The sequence below is a fragment of the Desmodus rotundus genome, chromosome 8 (assembly GCF_022682495.2).
Source record: "Desmodus rotundus isolate HL8 chromosome 8, HLdesRot8A.1, whole genome shotgun sequence".
Lineage (NCBI taxonomy): Eukaryota > Metazoa > Chordata > Mammalia > Chiroptera > Phyllostomidae > Desmodus > Desmodus rotundus.
The window spans coordinates 88422231-88445085 of record NC_071394.1 but is presented as its reverse complement, the minus strand read 5'-3'; the positions used below and the strand labels follow the sequence as shown (position 1 = coordinate 88445085).

General features: G+C 44.1%; 1 protein-coding gene across 1 annotated transcript in view; it reads left to right on the top strand.

The window, feature by feature from the left end:
• Positions 1-22855, top strand: part of CACNA2D3 (calcium voltage-gated channel auxiliary subunit alpha2delta 3) — an 870474-nt gene that overhangs the window by 432956 nt on the left and 414663 nt on the right. The window contains exon 10 of the mRNA XM_045192346.2: positions 20718-20807. Within this exon, the coding sequence (XP_045048281.1) occupies positions 20718-20807 (90 nt within the window). The remainder of the gene's footprint in view (positions 1-20717; positions 20808-22855) is intronic.

Below are 22855 nucleotides of genomic sequence, written 5' to 3'. Positions count from 1 at the left end.
TTCGTGTGTGCACGAGAGTGTGGCTCCTGAGTATGTGACTTGGGTCTCTCATGGGCTAGAATCTAGAAGTCTGCTGCTAAGGAATATAGACTATGTCAAATATCTCATGTTGTATGATTCTTAATATCTCAGAGAAATTTAAGCCAGTGGGTTTGTGGGCAGAGTTCACTGACTTGAATTTCTCTGAGATCTTAAAATTCATACTGCTTGAGCCATACTGCTGTATTAATTTGCTGGGTAGCTTAAAACAGCAGAAGTTTATTGTCTTAAAGTGATGGAGGCTCGAAGTCTGAGAAGCAAAGTGTTGGCAGGGTCATGCTCCCTCTGAAACCCGTAGGGGACTCTGTCCTGACGTCTTCTAGTTTTCGGTGGTTTGCTGGCAACCTTCAGCATTCCTTAGCTTGTAGCTACATCACTTCAATCTTTCTTCACATGGCATTCTCCCTATATTTCTATCTTTACATGGCATCTTCTTACAAGGTTTCTTAGTTCATACAGGCTGCTATAACAAAAATGCCATAGATGGGAGGACTTAAAGAACAAATGTTTTTTCTCACAGTTCTTGAGGCTGGGAAGTCCAAGATCAAGGTACCAGACAATCCGATGCCAGGTGAGGGTCCCCTTCCTGGGTAATAGATGGCCATCCTGTGGGGAAGGGGTGGGGTGCTCTCTAGGGCCTCTTCTATAAGGATCTGCCCTCATAACCTAAACACTTCCCAAAGGCCCGCCTCCAAATATCATCATGTTGGGAATTAAGTTTGAACATATGAATTTTGCGGAGACACAAACATTCAGTCTTTAGCATGAGGATACCAGTCATGTTGGATTAGGGGGCCCCCCCAATCCAGTATGACCTCATCTCAATATAACTAATTATATTTACTGTGATCCTTGCAACTGAAGTCACATTTTGTGATACCAGGGATTACAAGGGCAACATATCTTTTTTGATTCACAATTTAAACCAGAACACTAGTTGAAATCTATATACTCCTATGACAGTTTTAAGAAGTTTTAAGGTCCTCTTGCCCTGGCTGGTGTGGCTCAGTGGATTGAGTGCTGGCCTGTGAACTAAAGGGTTGCTGGTACGATTCCCACTCAGGGCACATGCCTGGGCTGTGGGCCAACTCCCTGGTAGGGGGAGCGTGAGAGGCAACTACACCCTGATGTTTCTCTCCCTCTCTTTCTCCCTCCATTCCCCTCTCTCTAAAAATAAATAAATAAAAATCTTTTTTAAAAAAGAAGTTTTAAGGTCCTCACCATGTGCCTTGTCCCACTGTGGACTCACCTTCTAAGCTCATGCAGTACCAGCCACTGTTGTTCATACTCAGGGGACATGGGCTGCCTTTCAGACACGCTAGGGTCTCGTCAGCCCTAGGGATTAGGAGATTGCTCTTCTCTGTCTGGGAGGAGACATCCCTGCTTTAGGGAGACATCCCTGATCACTCAACCCAAGGTAGCCCATGCTGCCTACTCTACTCTTTGCCACCAGACCTATCCTACAGAACTCTCATCACCAGTTATTTTATCTTTAAAATCTTTTAAAATGTATTTATTGTCTTGTCCCTCTCTTGTCCCCACCAAATAGGACATAAATTCTATGAAGCCAGAGACCTTGTCTAATTCTCCCAGCATCTACAATAAGATGCTCAAAAAATACATGTAAAGACCCCAAGAAAGAGCATGCTAGCCCTTTAATTGAACAATGTTGTGAATTCCAGTGTCTGTCAGAGTCAGCTAAATGAATTGGCATAAGTGTAGTGAGGACCGGTTGACAGTTGTGTATCATATATAAACAACAAAATACAGAAGAAATCATTTCACATGGATTTGTGAAATTTTATACCATCTCACTTAAGTGACTTTGTCTTCCAAGATGCCTTTACAGTGAAATTGATGGTCCTTTGATAGTAGATAAAAGTGCACTTTCATTCTGAAATGAGAACTGAGTCTCGTCAATGTCTCCAACCTAGTCCTCTTTGTCTTGATTTTTAAGGCAGAACAATAGCGTAAAAACTAGGAGAGGGGAGGTTATCATGTTGTCTAGAATCAGTTGCTGTCCTCACTTGACTGTGTCATGCAGACTTTCCTTTTTTTTTTTTTTTTTATATAGCTTTCCATTCACTGGTCACATAACAACCAGTACATACTCCCTATGAGCTGCTTCTTTTACACTTTGGGGGCAAGTGCTGGAGAGCAGTGTTTCGGGGGCTGCAGGAGTCAGTCTGGGTACAGGAGGTTGCAGTAGTCTGTAGAGGAAGCCTCATTCAGCTCCAGGACTTGGAGATACATTAACAGAGTCTCATTCACAGAGGCTTCCCCCATCCATGTTGCCTGCACTGTGGTCCAGCCGAGAGCCCCGCACAGTGCAAATGGGGGGACTGGACCTCTTGCTCCTGAACAGTTCTCTTCACTCCCTCTCAAATTGCTCTTTTCATCAACTCTGAGTTTAAAAGGCTAAGATGAACACGATTGCCTGGTTTCTGCATCCTTTAAAACAGAATGCACCTGCCTTCCGGTTCCTCCGTGGACCTCTGCTTCATGCCTGCTCTGATACTATTCAGACCTTTACTCCCTTGTGTGGGTTTTTGGAAAGAACATTTTTAATTTGCCTTGGAAGTGAACATAAAAATATTTCACATGAGTAGTCCTTGGAACCAGAGGAGCAAAGTGGATAAAAACCCAATTTTAAGATTGTCGCTAAAGTAGTATTTTATTATTGCCACTGACATCACACACCATTGGAGAAATTCCCAGGCAGAGTAATTGGGGCTGTGTGAAAGGACAACACACTTTCTGTACCGTCAGTGGCCATGTTCACTTCCCACGGACTTAATTCTCCCTGGCTTCTGCTGAGCACCCCAAAATTCATCAGTGCCCACAGCAGCTGTTCCCAAGTGCACAGCATAGCAGGTTCTTTTTCTGGAATGGCTTCTGGCATGAGGCTGCTTTCATTTGGACTTCCTGCATCATAGTAACCCCCTCATAGGTCCCCTAGCAACACGCCCCAGGTGGTTTAGAATTCCCATAGTACCACTGCATACATATCCAAAAATTATGCTAATATCAAATGCTGATAAGGATGCAGAGCAATTGGATCTCTCAGAGATTGTTGGTGGAAATGTGAATGCTGCAGCCACTCTGGAAAACAGTTTGCCAATTTTTTGTAGGTTTAAACTTCACTGATTACCTGACCCAGCAATCCTACTTTAGGATATGTGGCCCAGAGAAATAAAAACTTACACCCCTGCAAAAACCTGTACATGCATGTAATCACCCAAATGTCCTTCAGCAGGTGAATGAATAAATACGTGGTGGTATATCAATCCAGTGGAATTTTTGAAAAGAGACTTATTTATATAAGTGACAACTTGGATAGATCTTAAGGTCATTATGTTGGTGGAAAAAAAACAATCTTAAAAGGCTACATACTCTATGGTCCCATTTATATGACAGTCTCAAAATAAAATTACAGTGATCGAGAATGATTGCAGGGGCTGGGCTGTGGGGACAGAGGTGAACACAATGGGTAAGTAGTACAGGGGTTTCTTTGTGATGATAGAGCAGTTCTGTATCCTGGTTATGGTGGTGGCTATGCCAATCCATTCATGTGCTAAAATTCCTTAAAACCATACATCAGTAAAATAATGTGTGTTAAGGCTGGTGAAATCCCAATGAGTTCTGTATAATTAGATAGTATTCTGCTGTCAATTTCCTGGTTTTGATAATTGTACTAGTACAGGATATTATCATTGGGGGAAGTTGGATAAAGGATATTGGAACCCCCTGTTACTAGTTTTGCAGCTTCTCTGTGAGTCTACAATTACTTAAAAATAAAAAGGGTTTAAAAATTCCTTTAATATAGCAGCAAACAATTTCAGAATATTCACTAGTTTCAGGCTGTTTGCTCAGTGCTGTACATCTATAATCTCATGACCTTCCCAGCCACCCTGTCTGATGTGTTCTGTTTCCTATTTTATTGGTGAGGAGAACTCCAAAATCATATATGTGATAACGAGTAATAAGGCTAGGATTTCAATACCTATGGCCAGGCTCCAGAATCTGTGCATTTAACTCTACAAGGTCCTTTCTCCCTTACCAAGATTTCTGGTATCAACACCAGTGTAGACCACACCTGCCAGGGATCTCAGTGCTATTGCTGAAAGATGTGGTTTCTGTCTTTGCTGTTTGTTGCAGTGAACATGCCTCTTGCTGATTTAAGGGTCATGGCTCAAATTTCTTTTCACAATAATGTAATAATTCTTATTACTTTTCACAATAAAGTAATAAGAATGCATAGAAAGAATGTGTAATTTTTATAGACATGTAATATCAGGGACTTTCTTGCAAAGGAAGTGGATTGCTGGGAGTAGGGGGCCAAGCAGTGTGGGAAGGTGCAAGGCAAGGAACTGTTGACTTTGAGACTATTGAGTTGTGATCTGAGCTCTGTTACTTTGGGCAATTTACTTAACCTTTTTGGTCTGTTTTCTTACCAACAAAACAGGGATTTTTGCCCCCAGACTGAGCACTTGAAAGGGTGTTATGAACTGAATCATATCCCCCCACTGAAATCCGTATGTTGAAGCCTTAACTCCCATCTGCAAGCTAGGCAGAGTGGCCTTAGGAGAAAGCAACACTAATAACACATTAATCTTCAGATTTCCAAACTCCACAACTGTAAGAAAATAAATTTTTGTTATTGAAAGCCACAAAGAGTGTGCTAGTTTGTTACGTCAGCTTCCCACCTGTGTGCTTTTCCACCACCACCAAGCAACTCTCCAGTTCTCAGCTGTCCTGCGAACTCCTGAGACTGTCCACCTACAGATAGTGCTAGACCCCACAGGCTTAAGGGCTCCGTCCCATAAACCTGTTCTCCCACCCCCCAACCCTGGCACCAGTTTCAAATCCAGGCTGTCACCTGTGCGTCTGAGGCATTGGATATACACTGGAAAAAAAAAAAGCCATGATCCCCTCCTCAGATTTGATTAGTTTGCTAGAGTGGCTTACGGAACTCAGAGAAACAGCTCTCTGGCTTTGCTGATTAAATCACTGACCACTGGTGATTGAGCTCAATCTCCAGGCCTCTACCATCCCCAGGAGGTCTTGGGAGGGGGCAGCTGCTGAAAGTTCCAACCTTCTAATCTTGGTTGGTTCCCTTGGCAACCAGCCCACCTCCTTTGGGGCTTTCCAAAACTCACCTCATTACCATAATCTCAGGTGTGGTGGGAAGGGGCCTGTTATGTAAATAACAAAAAGGACACTCCTTTTACTTCATAGCCCTTATCACTTAGGACATCCCAAAGCTTTTGGGCGTTCTGTGCCAGAAATGAGGATGGATGAAGACCAAATATATATTTATTGTAAATCACAATATCACACAGCCCTAGCAAACACATACAGATGATAAATCATATTGGATCTGAAAAATATTAAAAGTATTAAGTGCTGCTTGCATAACAAGTGACAACGGTGGCAGTGGAAATCTAGCATCCAATCCTGTTCCTTAGCAAGAGCAAGTACTTCTCTTTTTTTATTGGCCAAGCCAGTGTTTCTTAAAAATACAGTTGAGGACACAGGACTTCTGTGACAAGACATTATAGAAGTCCTGGTGGGGAGCTGGGAGAAGGTGAAATGACATATTACACAAATTTAAATAAGGTTCTTTGCTGCAGGATTTCTCAGAGCCTTCTAAGATGCTCATGTTCATTGGGACTCCCTAAACGAGTTTCATAATTCATTTTGCAGCATTTCCAAACTTCTAGGAAAAGCATTTAAGCAAGTAAGTTTAGCAGGTGACTGTGTGGCAAATGCTGTTGTGTTCGTTTGTGAGGTCTGCCCTAACAAAGCGCCGCAAACTAGATGGCTTAAAACAACACAGATTTGATATCTCAGTTCTGGAGGTCAGAAATCCAACATCAGGTGTCAAAAGGGACATGCTTCCTCTGAGGCCTGCAGGGGTTACTGGCCATCTTGCAGCTCCTCAGACCGTAGCTGCATCTCTACAGCCTCTGCCTCTGTCTTCACAAGGACATCTCCCTGTGTGCATCTGTCTCTTATAAGGACACTAGTTGTACTGGATCGGGGGCCCATACTAATGGCCTCGTCTTTCCCGATTATATCTGCAATGCCCCTATTTCCAAATAAGGTACTAGAGGTTAGGACTTCAACATATCTTTTTGGAGGACACAATTTAACCCATAATAGTTGTTAGAAGTATTTGACAACTATTTTAATGAATACTCTACATTTTGCTTTTTATTTTTGTTTTTGCTTTTTTAGTATAAGCTGTTCATTTTTATCTTGCATTGTTTAAAGTAGCAGCTTTTAGTCAGCAGCACATAGCAGTATCACATATAATATTTTTTAAAAAGGTTGGTCTCCATTCCCTACTCACCTTAACATTCTGATCCATTAGGGACCAGGTGATAAACTAATGAGGTTTGTTTGCAATTCTGTGGCCTCTACCACATTTGGGAGAGATATTACTCTTTCTGGCTTCTTTATTACAGAGTTTTCCAGAACTCATATGTTGGATTTTCTTTGTAAACACCCCTTCTCTAATGTCTAGCTTTCATAGTTTCTTCTTCACCAAAAAGTAGCACTGCCCTCTTTGCAAGTATGTGGTCAAGGCACACACCCCAGTCTTGTCCTAGAACCCAGGGAAGAATGTGTAAGTGGGGTTCACATTTGGGGTCCTGATTTATTTGCTCAGCCAAGTCTCCTATATCAATAACCTTTGAGAGTTTTCCCTCAAAGTCACGACTGGGCCTGAGCAAAATATGAACACAGCCATGCTGTATTGAAATACGTGTTAAAATTGTACTCTGGGCATGGCGTCCATGAGTGGGGATTGCCTAGAGTTGAACTGGGGTTTTGTGTTACGTGACATTTCTAATTGTTGACCAGTTCTCAGGTTTTATTACTGTTCCAGGAAGTTAGGTGAAAGATCTTTGCTAAGTAGCTTTTAAAAGACTCTCTAAATTCTCTGCATGTCATTTTATGTCCCAGTTCAAGGACTCAGACCAGCAATGACTTCCCTCACAGACAGCATCCCTTTAGTCAGGTAGTCTTTTATCTTTGTCCTCAAGATCCTCGGGATACCACTTAGGCTCAAATCATTCAGCAGTGAAGTCATTTTTCTTCTAAAATGCTGACCAGAAGGGGCCATTCTGTTAATTTAGTATGTCTGCTCTTGTGCTCAAATGAGAAGTGTCCATAAAACTAGGAACATGGAAAGATGAGGCCTGGGGCACGTGGGTTTTCAGTCTCTTCTCTATCTTGGTATCAGAAAGGGGATGGAGTACACAAAAGAATCTCTGCAAACTTGGACAAGAATTAGTATCTAAGAGAAGGCAGTATTTCATCCATGGTGCTCCCTTGAACATGACATTCAGATTTTGACAATATACGGAGGGAGAAGATTGCAAAAAGGAAATTTGGTGCCTATTGTAGACTTCCATATTTAAATCATGTGGCATTTTCTTTGTTCAATAAATCCAGGAAGGACTACATTAAAAGGATGAGGTTTAAAGAAACTGTGCTGATGCCCTCATTGTCTCACCCCAGACTTGACCTCCTTTCCCTTCCTCTGCTCTTCTTAGGGCCCCATAGGGAGTGAAGTGGGGCTCACAGGTGGACTACCAGCAGCACTAAGAAGGTGGTTTCCATAAAGTACCTCCTAGTGAAGGAGAATTTCTTCTGTGGCCTTGGTCAGGGGACCTATGATCTAGGTAGGCTGAAAAGCCCTTTGCCTCCAGATTTATTCAGGAAACTCTTTTGGATTTTTCCTGTACTGCCCTCACATTAATCATTGTTCTAGTGACTCATAATCATAGCCCACCTGGAATCAGAAGTAGCCTGAAGACCCTGAGCAACAAATGAAAATGCCAAATAGATGGTGAAGGTAAAGTCAGGGGCACGGTATTCTCAGGGAAGGTCTGAACCCCACACAATGGACCTACTCTGGCTCCTGCCTTTATTAGATTTGTAAGAAACATTATCCAGATGTCTGATGGTTAGCATATTTTGTTATTTTTCTCTGTGTGGTGATTTTCTTTCTAAAGTTCCTTTAATTTCAATTAGAGGTGAGTAGAGATGTGTTAATTAAACCCATGAAGCCTACTGCCTGCCAGGTTGAGAAGCAGATCACCCCCAGGGCCCTGGGAAGATTCCCTTACAATTGGGAGGACAGCCAGTGGTGGGCAGGCAAAGGCCAGCTCATTAGTTTGAGGAGTCCTAGTGGCTGATCATGACCTGAGAACCTGGTTTCGGAGCCAGCAGAAATGACTGGGATCATAGCAGCAGGTATGACTGGACAGCAATCCCTGTCTTCTTCAGACTTGCCCTGTATGTGCTGAACACGGGCCCCTGTGTCCCTTGGGGCTGGGGGCAAAGAGAGCATCTCAGTGAAGCACTGTGAATGTAGACTGCCTCCAAGGCTGGGCGTGAGGAAAGAGCAGTGGGGAAATCTGCACAGGTGGATTTGAGTAAGAAACGTCACGAGATGGTCCACACGCAGTCATGAGACCTTTGAGTCATAAGACCTCTTATAATATGCATTGTTTATTCATTTGCATTTTCACCTGTTGGGCATACTGCACATTTATAAGGAGACATTTTCCTTCAGCAAAACAACTTGAGTATTTAAAAGAGGTTCATTTTTATTTTTACAATGACAGTTAATTTAAAATTCTTCATTTTTTCATGTGTCATAAAATCCCTTGGAGAAATTTCTTCTGTTGTTTTGTTCACCTTGACAGTGATTGAATCTTAAATTTACTGTACTGGGAGCATGCATGTTGTCCACAAAGTTCTCTGTTGATTTCGTGTCCTGTGATTGAACATCCAGCTGTTGATTTCCTGTGGATTATTGCTATTCTGTTTTAAAGCATGTAAATGGCCCCAGGCCTTTGTCACTTTGTTCTGGAGGCCCATGGCCCACCTGCTGATGATCTGGAAGTCCTGAGAAGGGCATCTTGTCTTATGTTATGAACCCCACAACCTGTCATTTCATCTTAGCTCTGAGTCTTTGTGATCCTTAAGCCATCATTCTAGCTAATCATTTATTGAACAAACCCTCAATGTGGCCAAGTTCCTGCCATATCTGGTCTCTTCTTGGCTCTCCAGGTCCATGGTGGATCAAGTTCCTTTTCCCTTTGTGCTCTGGTCTCAGTGAATTAATAAAGTTATTTATGAGTGCTCTGTTTCCTCCTGCCACAGGGCCTTGGCACATGTGATTTCTCCACCATTCTCATGCCCCAGCCCTCTTGCCTCTGCCTACTTAATTTCAGGGCCCTCCCTCAATGCCCCTGTTGTGTACTACTGAAGTACTATCAACCTTTCCTTGATGGCACTTGTCACCCTTGCTTGTATCTGTGTGCTTATTGGTTGTGGTCTGTTTGCCCCCACTGGTACGTGAACTTTATGGGCAGAGACCAGATCTGCTTTTGCTCCATTGATTAAGTACAGTATGTGACATTTGATTAATTCTTAGTAAGTCACCACATTTGTGACTTAATGAATGAATACAAATCAGCAGGCTGAGGATATTGGGATAAATATACACCATGAGAAAGGGAATGAGAGACCATAGTAGTGAAAACGTGGGATTAATGTAGTCAGACTTCAGTTCACACAGCACAGATGGGAATTGGATCGAATGGATGCCCTTGGAGGCTCCCCTAAGTGATGGAATTTGACTTCTCATCATGGTCCTGGCCCAGCACAGAGCCTAACTTAGTAGAGCACGCACCTCCTGCCTCTTTCATCAAACTCTTCTAATTCCAGCCTTTGTTTCTTTTACCATGTTTCTTGTTCTGAAGTAAAGTCCTAACCTATGTCTATCAAGTACCTTACTTCTTTGTCACTTTGCCCATCACAAAATTGGAATATGATTCCCACCACATTTTACATCCTTTATGAGCTTCTTAAGACTACTGTTTACTTCCCTGCCCCTTCCATTGGCCTCTGTTTGATCTTTCTTCTTTTCTTCCTTCCCTCTCATTTCCCAGGTGTGTACCCAAGGAAAACACAGAGGCTGTAGAGTATGAGTAGTTAAGAATGGGGGTTTTATTGGGCTGTTGGAAAAATGGCCAACTTTAGGTGGGGGTGGAAAATGAACCAGCTGAGCCTGGAAGGTTGGGACTGTTGTAACAGCAGGCAGCTGCGTGGACTATTGCAAAAGGACTTGGGTGCAAACCTGAAGAGAAGAGGCTCCCACTGGCCACAAATCAGCTTCAGATTGAAATACAAAAATATGTGCTACAGTACACGTTGACACTAAAAAAAAATGAAGCAGAGAAACTATAAGGTCATGATATTAAAAAAGAGGGAGGGAGCCCCTCATTAGCTATCTTTGGACCAATCATTTTCCTTAAAACCAGTAAACAAAGAGCAGCAAACATTTATCCAATTTCCCTCTATAAATGGCTCCTCAGATAACTAAATAGTGTAAGAAGAGAACCTCCTATTTCTAGAAATTTCCAGAAATATTTATCTAATAAATAGGGGTGAGAGAGTCAATATGTCATTCCTGATGAATTAATGAACCTAGGCATTGAGGATCAGTGGCTGCCAGGATCACAGGGGATTTTCAGATATTAGTATGAAGGAAGTAATGGCAGCACCAATGAAGTAAATGCCAAATATTTACCTGCCTGCCTGCCTGCTGCCTACAGACATGCATAAGTAGTCACACCTGAATCTGAACAAGCCAGAATCTGATCAGTTTACTACAATATAGGGGACAGAGGAACATGTTCAATGTCACCTAAGGAATGCAATCAGCAAAATTCAGATTCCAGGACATTCTTCATGAGAAACATCTTTGTTTCCTCAACAGAAAATTAAAAGCAAAATAATGGAGAAGGGACTCTAGAATGAGAGACTTGAGTGAACCCTCAGCCAATCACATTGTACGGACCTTATTTGAATCTGATTCAAGCTGTGTGACTATGATGGACACAATGTGAAGCATGTATTGTGCATTTGTTTTTATAAGTCTTTATCTCTCAGAAACATATTATATTGTCATAGCTACATGTGAAATAATATGTCTGGGATGTGCTTCAAGATATTCTGGGTGCAGGTGTATTAATTATCTGTTGTTGTGTGGCAAATTTCCCCCCAATTTTATAGTTTATCACAACAAACATGTATCGTCTCACAGTTACCAAGGGTGAGAAATCCAGGAGTGGCTTTGCTGGGTGATTCTGGCTCAGGTCTCTCATAAGGTTTCACTGAGGTTATTGGCTGAGGGTTGCAGACATACAAAGGCTTGTCTGGGGTGGAAGATCTTCTGAGCTCATTCATGTGACTGTTGGCAAGAGAGCTCAGCTCCTTGACAGCAGTGGGTTGGAAGCTTCAGTTTCTCACTACATGGGCACCTCCACAGGACTGTTCCCTACAAAGAAGTTGGCTTCCCATAGAGTATCCAAAAGAGATCAGGAGAGCACCCATGATGGAAACCACAGGGTCATACCACCTCATCCTGCAGGTGGCATACCATCACCTCTGCTGTATTCTGTAGTATCCTCTGGGTCCCAGAGCCCAACCCTGGTGAAGTGTGGGTGTGAGTGTCAGGTCCTGAGAGTCACTGAAGGTCACTGGGGAGCTGGTACTGCGAGGGAGACCGAAGTAGGCAGTGATGGGATATCATTCAAGCAAGATTGACTGCTGTAAGGCTTGAAGGAGACACTAGTCATGAGCTCTCAAGCCAAAGCTGGTATGTACAAAGCACCCTATAAATATTAGTTGTCAATCTTCCCTTCTGTCTTAGTCATTCCCTTTCTGTTAGGCCTCAAACCCTCCCCAAGCCCCCCTATTTTCTGGAAACACTTTTCTCTAACTTTTTAGAAGCAGATTGTGATTTTCCCTGAGAAAAGCTACCATTTGTTTCTTGTCTGCTTACTGTTCATGTTCCTCCTTCAACATGCTGCAGAGTCAGGCACATGCTCGGGGGGTGTGTGTGTGTGTGATGTCTTTGCTGCCCTGGCCACATTAGCACATTTCTCAGAGAATGTGAACTAAGCTGGTGAAAGGCTGCACTTCTCCTAGAGTGGCTTATAAGTTGACTGTGCCATAGTTCTTACCTGTCTAGCATCCTGCCTCCCTCTGTCTGTCCTTAGCAAGTTCATTTTGTGAAGGTTATGTGGGACTTAGCCTAGTTCTTGCTATTAATCTCAAGTTCAGAAATGTGCATATAATCCAGGCCGGAGTAAGTCAAGGACTGCGCTCTCTGGCTACCTGGTTGATTCAGGCCCAGACATTATAACCCAAGCTGTGCTAATCAGAGTGTTTCTCAGAAATTTTTTGATAAAAATATTGCTGAAATTGGTCTGGTGTAGAGTTGCCAAATTTAGAAAACAAACAAACAAACAACATACCCAGTTAATTTTGAATTTAAGGTAAATAATAAAGAAATTTTTAGTATATTATTTGTTGTTTGTGTGAAATTCAAAGATAATTGGGTGTCCTGTATTTTGTCTGGGAACTCTACCTCTGACCACTGAGCAGACTAGTTCCTGAGCAGTCCAGGAACATGTAAGAGACTCAAAGATGCTCTTGGGGCTCAGTCTCTCTGTGCCTATCCCTGGTTCTCTGTGTCCTTCATGCCACCAGCGAGCTCTTGACCACACAGCTGTCCTCTATATTTTAGTAAATTGATAGGATTCTGACTCGATCAAATTCAGGTGTGACTACTTATCTATATATGTAGGTAGGAAGGCAGGTATATACTTGAAGTAAATACATATTAATTAAATACAAGTTTTATAAATCAATTTATGAATCTTCCTAGTGATCATACAGAAAAGCTCTACTTTTGTTGTGTCACAGGTCACACCTCTTTGCTAACCTGTCTCAGACACAAAGGAGGCTGCCCTGAATGGGTGAGCATGGGCCGGTGAGGGCACATCCATCACCACCCCCTGAACCGTGGCTCCACATGTGTGTCCTCAGCACCCAGCACCTTCCACACTGGGTTGTAGCTTTGCTGTTGGCATAAAGGACTGTCACCCTGACTGTGAGGGGGTGGTTTGATGAGAAGAGCCCTGCATTACCTTCTTTCTGGGAGCTGACTATAAGTACACATCTCTTTAGAGTCAAAGCATCCAAAGAGCTTGGCACCTCGTTCGGAATTAACTGAAACTGTGACTTCTGTCTGCCCTTGCACACCGCAGCTGATGAAACCATTCTTCTTCCAAGAAACACATTTGAATCAAATCAAGGTTTTCATAAAGTTTATAAAAGATGAACTTGGACCTTGGGAATTGTCAGAAAGATGTGAAGGGCGAGGCCTGCTGTTTTCACATCTGCCCTCCTGCCCAGCTGAGACACAAAGCTGGCACTTCCGTAGGATTTGGGCTGTGGCTTTCCTCAGTCTCTTGGAGGTTCATAGAGCTGGCTCCCTCAGACACCGGACGGGGAGGACAATGAGCTAATCCAAAATGGCAGCAAGTCTCCCTGGACCCAGCCTTGCCCGCTGCGGACCGCTTTCATGGAGGCTCCTGTTCCCCTGTAGATATTTCCCAGTTGTGGAGAATCGCCAGTCCTGGGCTCATCAGCATCGTCTTACATGACATAATTAGTGTTCTTTCCATGGAAATGAGCTTGCAGCTAATCTGACTACCTGGTACAAAATAACATTCATTGTTCCCATCCAAAAGATCCATCTTGTCTCCAATTTGGCATTAGCATTAAACAGCTGCTACCCTCAGACCCTTCAATTTGTTATAGACGACATGAAGGAGAAACAGGGACTGGCTCAGACAAGGTCCAATCAGTGTCTGTACTTTCTCCCCTAAATTGTAAACATCTGGACCTGCCTCTTTAATACCAGCTTTCTTGGGATATTCTGTTTTCATGTTTGAGAAATACCATGTCACTGTCTGCTTTCCTCGCCTGGAATCAGATGAGAGTCTGATTCTCTGGAGCCCAGGCTTTGAGGTGGCCATGTCACAAGATGAGTGACTTTCCTGTCAAATATGTTGATTAGGCATTGCCCTAGGTCACTATTATATGTGCCCAAACATTCATTAAAATTCAGCTAGGGGCCCTGGCTGGTGTGGCTCAGTTGGTTGGAGCATCATTACACAGACTAAAAGTCTGCAGGTTTGAACCCCAGTCAGGGTGCATATGGGAGGCAGCCAATAGACATTTCTCTCACATTGATTTCTCTCTCTCTCTCTCTCTCTCTCTCTCCTTTCTTCTCTCTCCAGTATCAGAAAAAAAATCAGGCAAGGGATTTCTCAGATTATACCAGAACCTGGGGGAATCACCCAGGGTTGGGGTTGGGCAGGTATTACCAGGAGGAATTATATCAGGACAAAAACTCTGTATTTATATTAAATCATCTTGTGGTCTAGTATCCCAGTCAGGTCAGAAGACAGTTGTGGGCACCCCCTGGGTCTCTGACCAATGGGTTACTGCAGTTCGAGTTTGGTGCTCAGTGGTAGTGGGACTTATCATAGAGTTTTGAAGGTTTATTTGGAAATTTCAATGAGGAATTTGATATCAGAATGCGATGGACATGATCTTTGGGACATTGACTTAACTGATGTGAGCAATATCCCTGTTTCAGGAGCAGAGAAGTTGTTCCATGTGTGTTACTGACAGAGCTAAAAATTGGAGAGCCTCACCAGGGTGCTCTCACCTTTAGCTCCTCCATTGGAGTTTGCCACCTGAAAGCCTCAGTGCGAAGTACCTAATAAAGTCAAGCACGACTGATGCACACCTGCACTGATAAACACCATGATAGGGACAGCAGACTTCCCATATCTCCTTTGCTCACACACATGCTCTTATTCCATTGGACTTCATTTAAAAATCACAAATTCAAAAGTAAAGTTATTAAGAATTTCAGGGCAGTAACAGCGAAACATTAAACAAAGCACGGGGACCTTATGAACATGGGGCCCTGTGCGATTGCATAGGTCACATGCCCATGAAGCCAGCCTTGAGTGGGATGGTGGCTTTGCACAGGGTCCAACAGGCTCTGTGCCCTGAATACTGGACTTTATCAGGAGCCATGGGAGCTGTGCCTGGGTGTTGGGAGGAGATAGTCTACCTAGGGCTTCAGATATGGGGCTCAGCACTTTGAAACCCACTTTCCTCATACTTGTCCTGCCATCTTGGGCAAGTGTCTCACTATTTTGAGTTACCTTTTGCTTTGTAAAATAGGAACATAATGGTACCTTTCCTTTAGGGATGTTAGCATCAAGTGAGGTAGCACAGGAGAAGTATGCAGTGCCTGGCCTGCAGTTGTTATTCAGCCAGACTTGGTGGCCATGGGAGGACTTGGGGTGACAGTTTCTGAAAGCCTTCCCACAGCTGAGCTGTTGCAGTGACCATCATCCATACCTAATGGGTATGAAATTCAGGTCTGCTGAATGGGGGTGACTTGACGGGCATCACCGATACGGAACTGTTAGCCTCCTCCTCAAATATCCCCAGCAAGGACCATCCACCTATGGATGGAAGGTGGTTTGTCTCCTGATGTCCACTTTCATGTTCATCCCCTTCTTTTAATTGGGAGGATTCAAGCATTCATTATAATTATACGGACAGGGAAAAAAACGTGATTGCTATTATCACAGAGAGAGTTATCACTGTTGATTCAACATAACCAAATGCTGGTGGAAGGAGAGAGTTATTTCAGCAGGACCCCCACTGGCCTGGATGTTGTGCATGTTTCTCAGAGATAAGCGGCCTCGCTGTGCCTGCTGGCATCTGGGCACAGGAAGCCGTAGTGCTCATGTTGGTTCACCTCCCTGGGCATTAAGCTGCCTTAATTGCTTTGGAAGCGAGGCCTTTTCCCAGGCAGTGGCATATGCTACATGAATGCCTGAAGCAAAGATAAAAAGCCACCCTCCTCCTCCTTTATTGAAGTTTAATAATGAAATGGAACTGTCACCACTTCCAATAAATTGTTTATTTTAATTTAGAAAAATAATGAAAACTGGCCACCTTCTGGCACACAGTTGTTGAGGAGTGTCTTCCTGGCTCGGGCAACCTTGAACCTTCTGTTCCCTGTGCTGGCTCTGGAAGACATGCAGGTCTTGGTGTCAGTGAAATCAACCATGTGTCTCTCTCCATTTAATAAAACTTGGACCTTCGAGGGCAAAATAAGTCATTTTTCAAGGTGCATTAGATTGTAAAGTTGCAAACCAGGAAGATGGCAGAGGGGATGTTGTATAGGATTTTTTCCCCCAAAATATTTCTTTTAGTGGAAATGAAATTAAATGTCTTGCCTTTTTCTGACATCACGGTTCTTTCAGATAGCTTCTCTTCTCCTGTAATATCAGTGAGAGGTTAGCCTGACCCCCCTTGCATTAAGAGGAAGATGAAGGCTCAGGTGAAGGAAGTACCTTTTCCAGGCTGACAGAGAGGGTGAGTAGCAGATTGGGAGCTGGAATTCAGGCTGCCTGCTCCAACCTGCTGCCCAGAGGCACTGCTGCTCTCACTCTCCCACCTGCTGTGAGGGAGCTTTCCCATCTCCACTTCACAGGGGGTAAAACTGAGGCCTGAGAGCCAAAGCGACTTGCCTCAGGACTTCATAGTTGGTAAATGGTGTAACCAAAACTAGGATTCAGTCTCCTGAATCCTAGTTCAATTGTTATTGTTTTGTTCTCCAGAGTCCATGGTGTCTACATACCAATTGCTTACATATAATGATTATAATATGATTACATTAAATATAACAATTTTTGAATTTTAGAGCAGCCACAACTGGTAGTAGAAAAAAGGAAATCTGTATTGATAAGGAGGCTGCAGTTAGCCAGGGCAGTTAGCCAGGTTTCCTCAATCCCTTTCAGACACCAACCTTGGAGGCACATGGTTAAGATTCATCTTTAGCAAGTTCTTCCATGCCATAGTAGTGAAAGCATACCTAGAGCATGCTGGGCATGAAGTGCCCTGCTTCCTATGGCACAGGTACTCACACAATGTGTGAAAATCATGAAATGCCGTGGTTAAGGAGGGGAGGAGGGGGCAGGCATACTTGAGATGAGGAGGAAGATTGTAGTGCAAGGGGAGTTTCAGGGAGATATTGCCTAAGCCAGGGTCAATGTGACAGTCATGGCCATCAAGGTCCTTTCTATTAAGGGGCCCAAATCCAGCTGAATCTGGTCAGGCAAAGAAGCAAATCTATTGGCTCACTTTCCTGAAAATGCTAAGCATGGCTGGATCTAGGGGCTTAAGCCATGTTCTTATGATTCTGTTTTGCCCCTTCCACTGTGGGCTCTGTTCCTCTGGACTGTTACCTTTATTCAGGTAAGGTCTTCCCGTGCAGTGGCTCAATGGCTGCTGGCAGCATCAGGCTTCCTCCCTGACCTCTCAGTCCTTTCGGTGGAGAGTCGTCTTCCCCACATGCATGATGTGCCCATGCCTGACCACAGGCAATGAGATGGAATTCACAGATTGGACCGGCCTGATAAATGGGCCCATCCCCTGATCTGGGAAGGGGGGAAAAGGATGTTAGCCTTCCCTAAATCATATAAATTATGAGCAGTCAGTGAGAAGGAAAATCAGAAGAAGGGGAATGGATGCTGGACAAGCAAAAATATACACATCCACTGAGTACAAGCCTTAGAGTTTCCTCCTACTGACCATTGGTCAATGGCTTGGTGAGGAGGAAGGCCCTTGTGTCTCCAGGTCAGCACTGTGCAATAGAACTGTATGCAGTGACAGAGAGATGCTCTTTCTTCTTCACTGTCCCGTGCAGCAGCCACCAGCCACATGGGGCTATTGAGCACTTGAAATGTGGCTAGTGAGGATGAGGAAATGAGTTTTTAATTGAAGGTTGTTTTAATTCAATTTAATGTTAAATAGCTACATGTGGCTCATGGCTACCATAGAGGAGAACAGCTCTTAGTGGAAGCCGATCATGGGGGACGTTTTTGTGGAAGGCAGGTCCCAGTTTTGTGTAAAAAGAGCATCGGGCTGTGGGTTTAATGCAGCCTGGAAGACCAGGAATATGAAGCTGATTTTTTTCAGGTTATGGAGTAGGAGCTAAGGGAGTTTGGATGAGAGGGAGAGGGCTGGAGAAAGAAACAGAGAGTTCTTCATCTGTGACATCATTTGGAACCCCTCAACCTGAGGAAATATTTTTCCATCTACTGTATGGACTAGATATGGACCAGAAAAAAACAAAGTCACAAGTGACCTTATTCTAAAAGCAAATTCTCTGACATGTTGTTACATTTTACCCTTAAATATCCAGTAATAAAAGCAACCATTGCCTGAAGCATCTTTCTACACACGACATGCAGCTGCCCATGGATTAAAAGGAAAATTAAATGGGGTTGCTGTCTTATTAAAAAAGAAACCAATACTGTGTAAACTTATGTGACTGAGCTCAATTAAATGCAGTTGACAGAAATGATATCAGATGAATAGAATGAACCTGTCAAGGCAGGGTCTGGTCACTGCCATGTGAACCTGGAGTTGGTTAAGGACCAGCCTCTCTGCTAGCAGCATGATGGGCATGCATGGGGTAACACTCACGGAGCCTAAGTCCTCTTGGTGGTCACCTCACCCACAAGTTGTTTCCCAGGGTGGTTGTGTTTGGTGAAGTTAGACTGATCTGTCCTGATCCCCTCTGGCTCACTCGTAGCCAGGATGCCTGGGCTTCCTTAGATTCCCTGAACTTCGAGGATTTGTTCATGGAGTGCTCATGCAAGACTTGTTGTGAGCTCAGTGTCCTGCTGGGCCTTGAGCATCAGGCAGGAGGAATGGAGGAGCACAAGGCTTGGTTCTTGGCAGTGTGTTTTTTCTGGTTCCTTGGTCTCTAGCATTCCTCTCCCCATCACTCAAGCACTTGATAATCTCCTATAGACTCAGCCACAGCCCAGGCACAGAGATTAAGAAAGAACATTCTGGAGCTAGACAAGCTAGGTATATGTCAAACTCATGGCCAATACCTGGCATATAAGATACTATTTTTTAAAGCAGGTGTATTGTGGAAAGGAGGAGGGCATTAGAGTGGGTGAAGCTGACCTGGGGAAGAACTTGGGCCAGGATGCTGGGAGGTGTGTGCATTTGGGCCCAGTGCGGAGCCTCAGTCTCTCCATTTGAAAGGTTGGGTGATGGATACTCATACGGTTGTTTTGAGAACTCAGTTACCTGGTATTTGTTAAGAACCTAACACGGAGCAGGCTTTGATAACCAAGGCTGCTCTGGTAAACAAGTGAGTGTGGTTGCTGCAGGCCAGGGAAGGGTCTTGTGGGTGGTATGAATATCCTCAGGGTGAATGGTCAACTTTAAAGCCTGCTTTGATTCATGTTAGGCATGATGTCATTAAAGCTGAATCACTGGGAGGAGTCCACTTGAACTCTAGTCCCATCTGTCAGCAGGCCTATGGCCTGTCTCCATGAGCAGAGGCCTCTGGCGCTTCCTGAGGGGGCCCAGACAGAAAAGCATCTTTGAACCATTAGATATGTCCTAGGATCGGCCTCTATGATCTGCTCTGACTCTGTGATCAGTTCCAGGGTCCTATGACGCATATATCCTGAGTGGGTGTCACTGTCTGAATGCTGATGGCATGCTTGGGGCATTGCTGGGTACCAGGGTATGGTAAGAGGAAAAAAAACAAGAACAAATAATCCTACGCAAGGAAATCACCAGCACATGTTTTCCATGAGCCCACCCTTCTTGCCCCTCTCCCTCCTGGTGACTTCTCCAGTCAGTTTCTTCAACAGACATGGCATGGATGCCTTTTCAACAGAAAAGAAATGGTTTCAGAATGGGTCATTTGGAAAATAATTCCAGGCAGCTGTGGACATGGGCTTTGGGTCAGTGGACATTGCATGCACACAGCATGTACCTAGGCATGTGCCTGGACTCACTTTTGCCTGTTTGTTGGGAGCAGAAACATGTGGGGTTCCAGTTACTTCCTTTTGTCCCCTTTACTACCCAGCTGATGCTGGGCTTCTGTGGAATGAACATAGCCAGATGGTCCTAGGGGCTGCTTCCCAAGAGGCTCGTTCCCATTCTGCTTATTCCTGAAACTCTTCTGATTTCCAGCCTATGATTCCCTTTATCATACTCACAATTCTCGTCTGATCCAGTCTCTATCCTTGCTCTTGGGAGATGGTCACTGAGCACCTTCTGTGTATCAGACGTGTGATAGTCATGGGATAGAGAGTAGGCATTCCTGTCTTAGGAACCTCTTGAGTGCAGACAGAATCTAATCAGGCTCTCACATACCTTGGAGTGCTACGTGCAAGGTAGATGTGAGCATGGGGCACAGCACAGGATGCCAAGAAAACATTCTAAGTCAGTGGGTAGCCTGGGAGAAGTTCTCAGGCAGGAAGGGGATGATATTCAAACTGAGGTCCCCAAAATAGGTGGTAGAGAGCCTGGCAGGGGAGAAGGGAATGAATGGAGAGTGGGTGCCCAGTGGAGGGAGCATGCAGAGTCCTAAAAGTGACTGGGAGATGAAACCGGAGAGGAAAGCAGGAATTTCAAATGAATTCAGTGCTTTTCACCAGAATTCAACAATTTTTTTCTCTAAAATGTAGGCAAAGCTAAAAAAGTGTGTATATGGAAGGTAAGTTTTACATTAAATAAGTCTCACCTTTTAAATTTTGAAGGAAACAAATTTGACTATTTGGGTCTGAGATTCATTGGTTTTGCCTTAACATACACCTGCCTGTTCATTCAAGGTTGGCATTTCACATAACAGGATAGATGCTAATGGATTTTCTGCTTTGTTGTTTCAGCACTTCAGGGAGCATCTGGACAAACTTGTTGCCAAAGAAATTGGAATGCTGGATATAGCTCTGAATGAGGCCTTCAACATTCTCAGTGATGTAAGCTCCTCCTTGATCTGCCTTTTTCTTGTCCAGCAGAATAGATATGATTATTTTTTTTAGTTGTGAACCAGCATTATGATTAGCCTTGGCTGTCATTGGGCAGTATCCATAGGCACAGATGGGAGGGTGAGGTGGCCAATGGTGAGGTCTGCGGAAGCAGGTCCGGCCAGGGAGGCCACACCTGCCCCCTGCTGGGCAGAGTTGGTGGTGCAGTCTTCTCAGAGGACTCACCCACCAGCCTAGCTGATGGACTCTGGGACCGTGAGTGTCTCAACACCCAAACACCTTATAATGCAGATTTCTTTTCATCTGAGAAACTCTTGTTGTCTTTATAGAGCAGGCCCATTTCTCACTGTGGTGGCACTGAATCCCTGAATGTGACAATGTTCCGAGGGTCAAGGGCTTCTCTGTGCAGTATGTTTAGGGAATGCTATACCTATCCTTCCCTCTCCTCCAGCCACTTGGACATTTCCAAGTAACGGTACCAGAGTCAAGGCTCCAATAGGTACTGCAGGAAAGAATTCTGCTCAACTCGCTTTTCTTCACTCTTTGAACAAAGAATGGTTTTCCAGGTAGCTCCTGTTAACATCCCATGAAATACCTTAGGGAGTTCTGGGCTGGTGATTCTTTTCCTTGATTTCCAATTGTGTTAAGCTTGAACAACATGTGACTTTTGTGTTCTTGTTACTCTGAGAGGGTAGTAGGAAAAATCATGACTAGCTGTATCATACATTTAATTAGTATGTATTGTGTGCTTTCATGTCAGACATTGAGAATAATACTCCAGGGAACAGAATGGGGAAACTGTTTTCCTTAATGGACTTTACATTTTAGTGCAAAGGTCAGAAAATTTTGGTCCATGAGCCAAACACAGCCTGTACACTGCTTTTGCAAACTGCGTTATTGGAATGCAGCCATGCCCACCTGATTGTGTGTTGTCTGTGGCTACTTTCATACTACATGGGCAGAGTTGATTAGCTGCACTGGAGACCACATAACCTATAAAACCTAAAATATTTACTATGTGGCCTTTTACAGAAGAAGCTGGCTGATCCCAGTTCTCATGAGAAAAGACAGATGAGGTGAGCCTCTCTGTGAAGAACAATAGCACCGTTGTGTCAGCATGTTGCTGCTTTATACAGTGAGGCCAGGGCAGTTCTCTCTGATGAGGTGATCTTGCAATAGAGACCTGAAGGAACAGAGGGTACAGCCCTGTGGATAATTCCAGCAAGAGGAACAGCAAATAAACGCAAAGGCTCTGAGGCAGGGATGTTTGGCATATTTACATTACAAGGAGGAGACCAGTGTGACAAGAACAAAGTGAGGAAGAGAGAGAGTATAAGGGAATGAGTGTGCCAGGGGTACCAGGAACCAGGTCATGTGGAGCCCTATAGACTCTAGTGAGAACTTTGGCTCTCGCTCTGGCTGGGTGATTGGAATGGAAAGTCACTGGAGTTTGAGAAGAGAGTCATGTGATCCAAGTTGGGTTTTAGCAGCATTTGGCTGGCTGCTGTGTTTAGAAGCAACTGTAGGAGGTCAGGGACAATAGCAGGAAGGCCATTACATTATCTGGGTGACAGATAATGATGGCTTGGACCAGGGAAGCAGCAGTTAAGATGTTAAGAAGCAGAAAAATAGCACTGTAGGTATTTCAAACAGCAGGAGTTTAATTCTGGGAATTGGTTGCACAGGGGATGGAAAAGCTGAGAAGCCAAACAGGGAAGGAAAGAATCCACAGATTAATGCCAGCAGGAGGCCTCTCCTCTCATGGTAGGAGGGACAGCAGGAGGGCGGGACTCCATCGGAGCCTTCTCACTGTGGCCATCCAGTTGGGAACAGAACCACGGCGGGGGCTGTCTTACTGGGATCACGGTGGAAGGGCCTTTCCTGGGGAAGCTCATGCTGGGGAGGAGACTCAGTCATTGCCAGAAAATGCCCATGCCATGGAAGCTGAGAGAAAGGGAGAAATTGCTTAGAAACCTGGCTTCTGCCTTGTGTTCTCTAGTATTCTTCTTCAAATAAACCTTGTCAAAACTGTTGGGGAC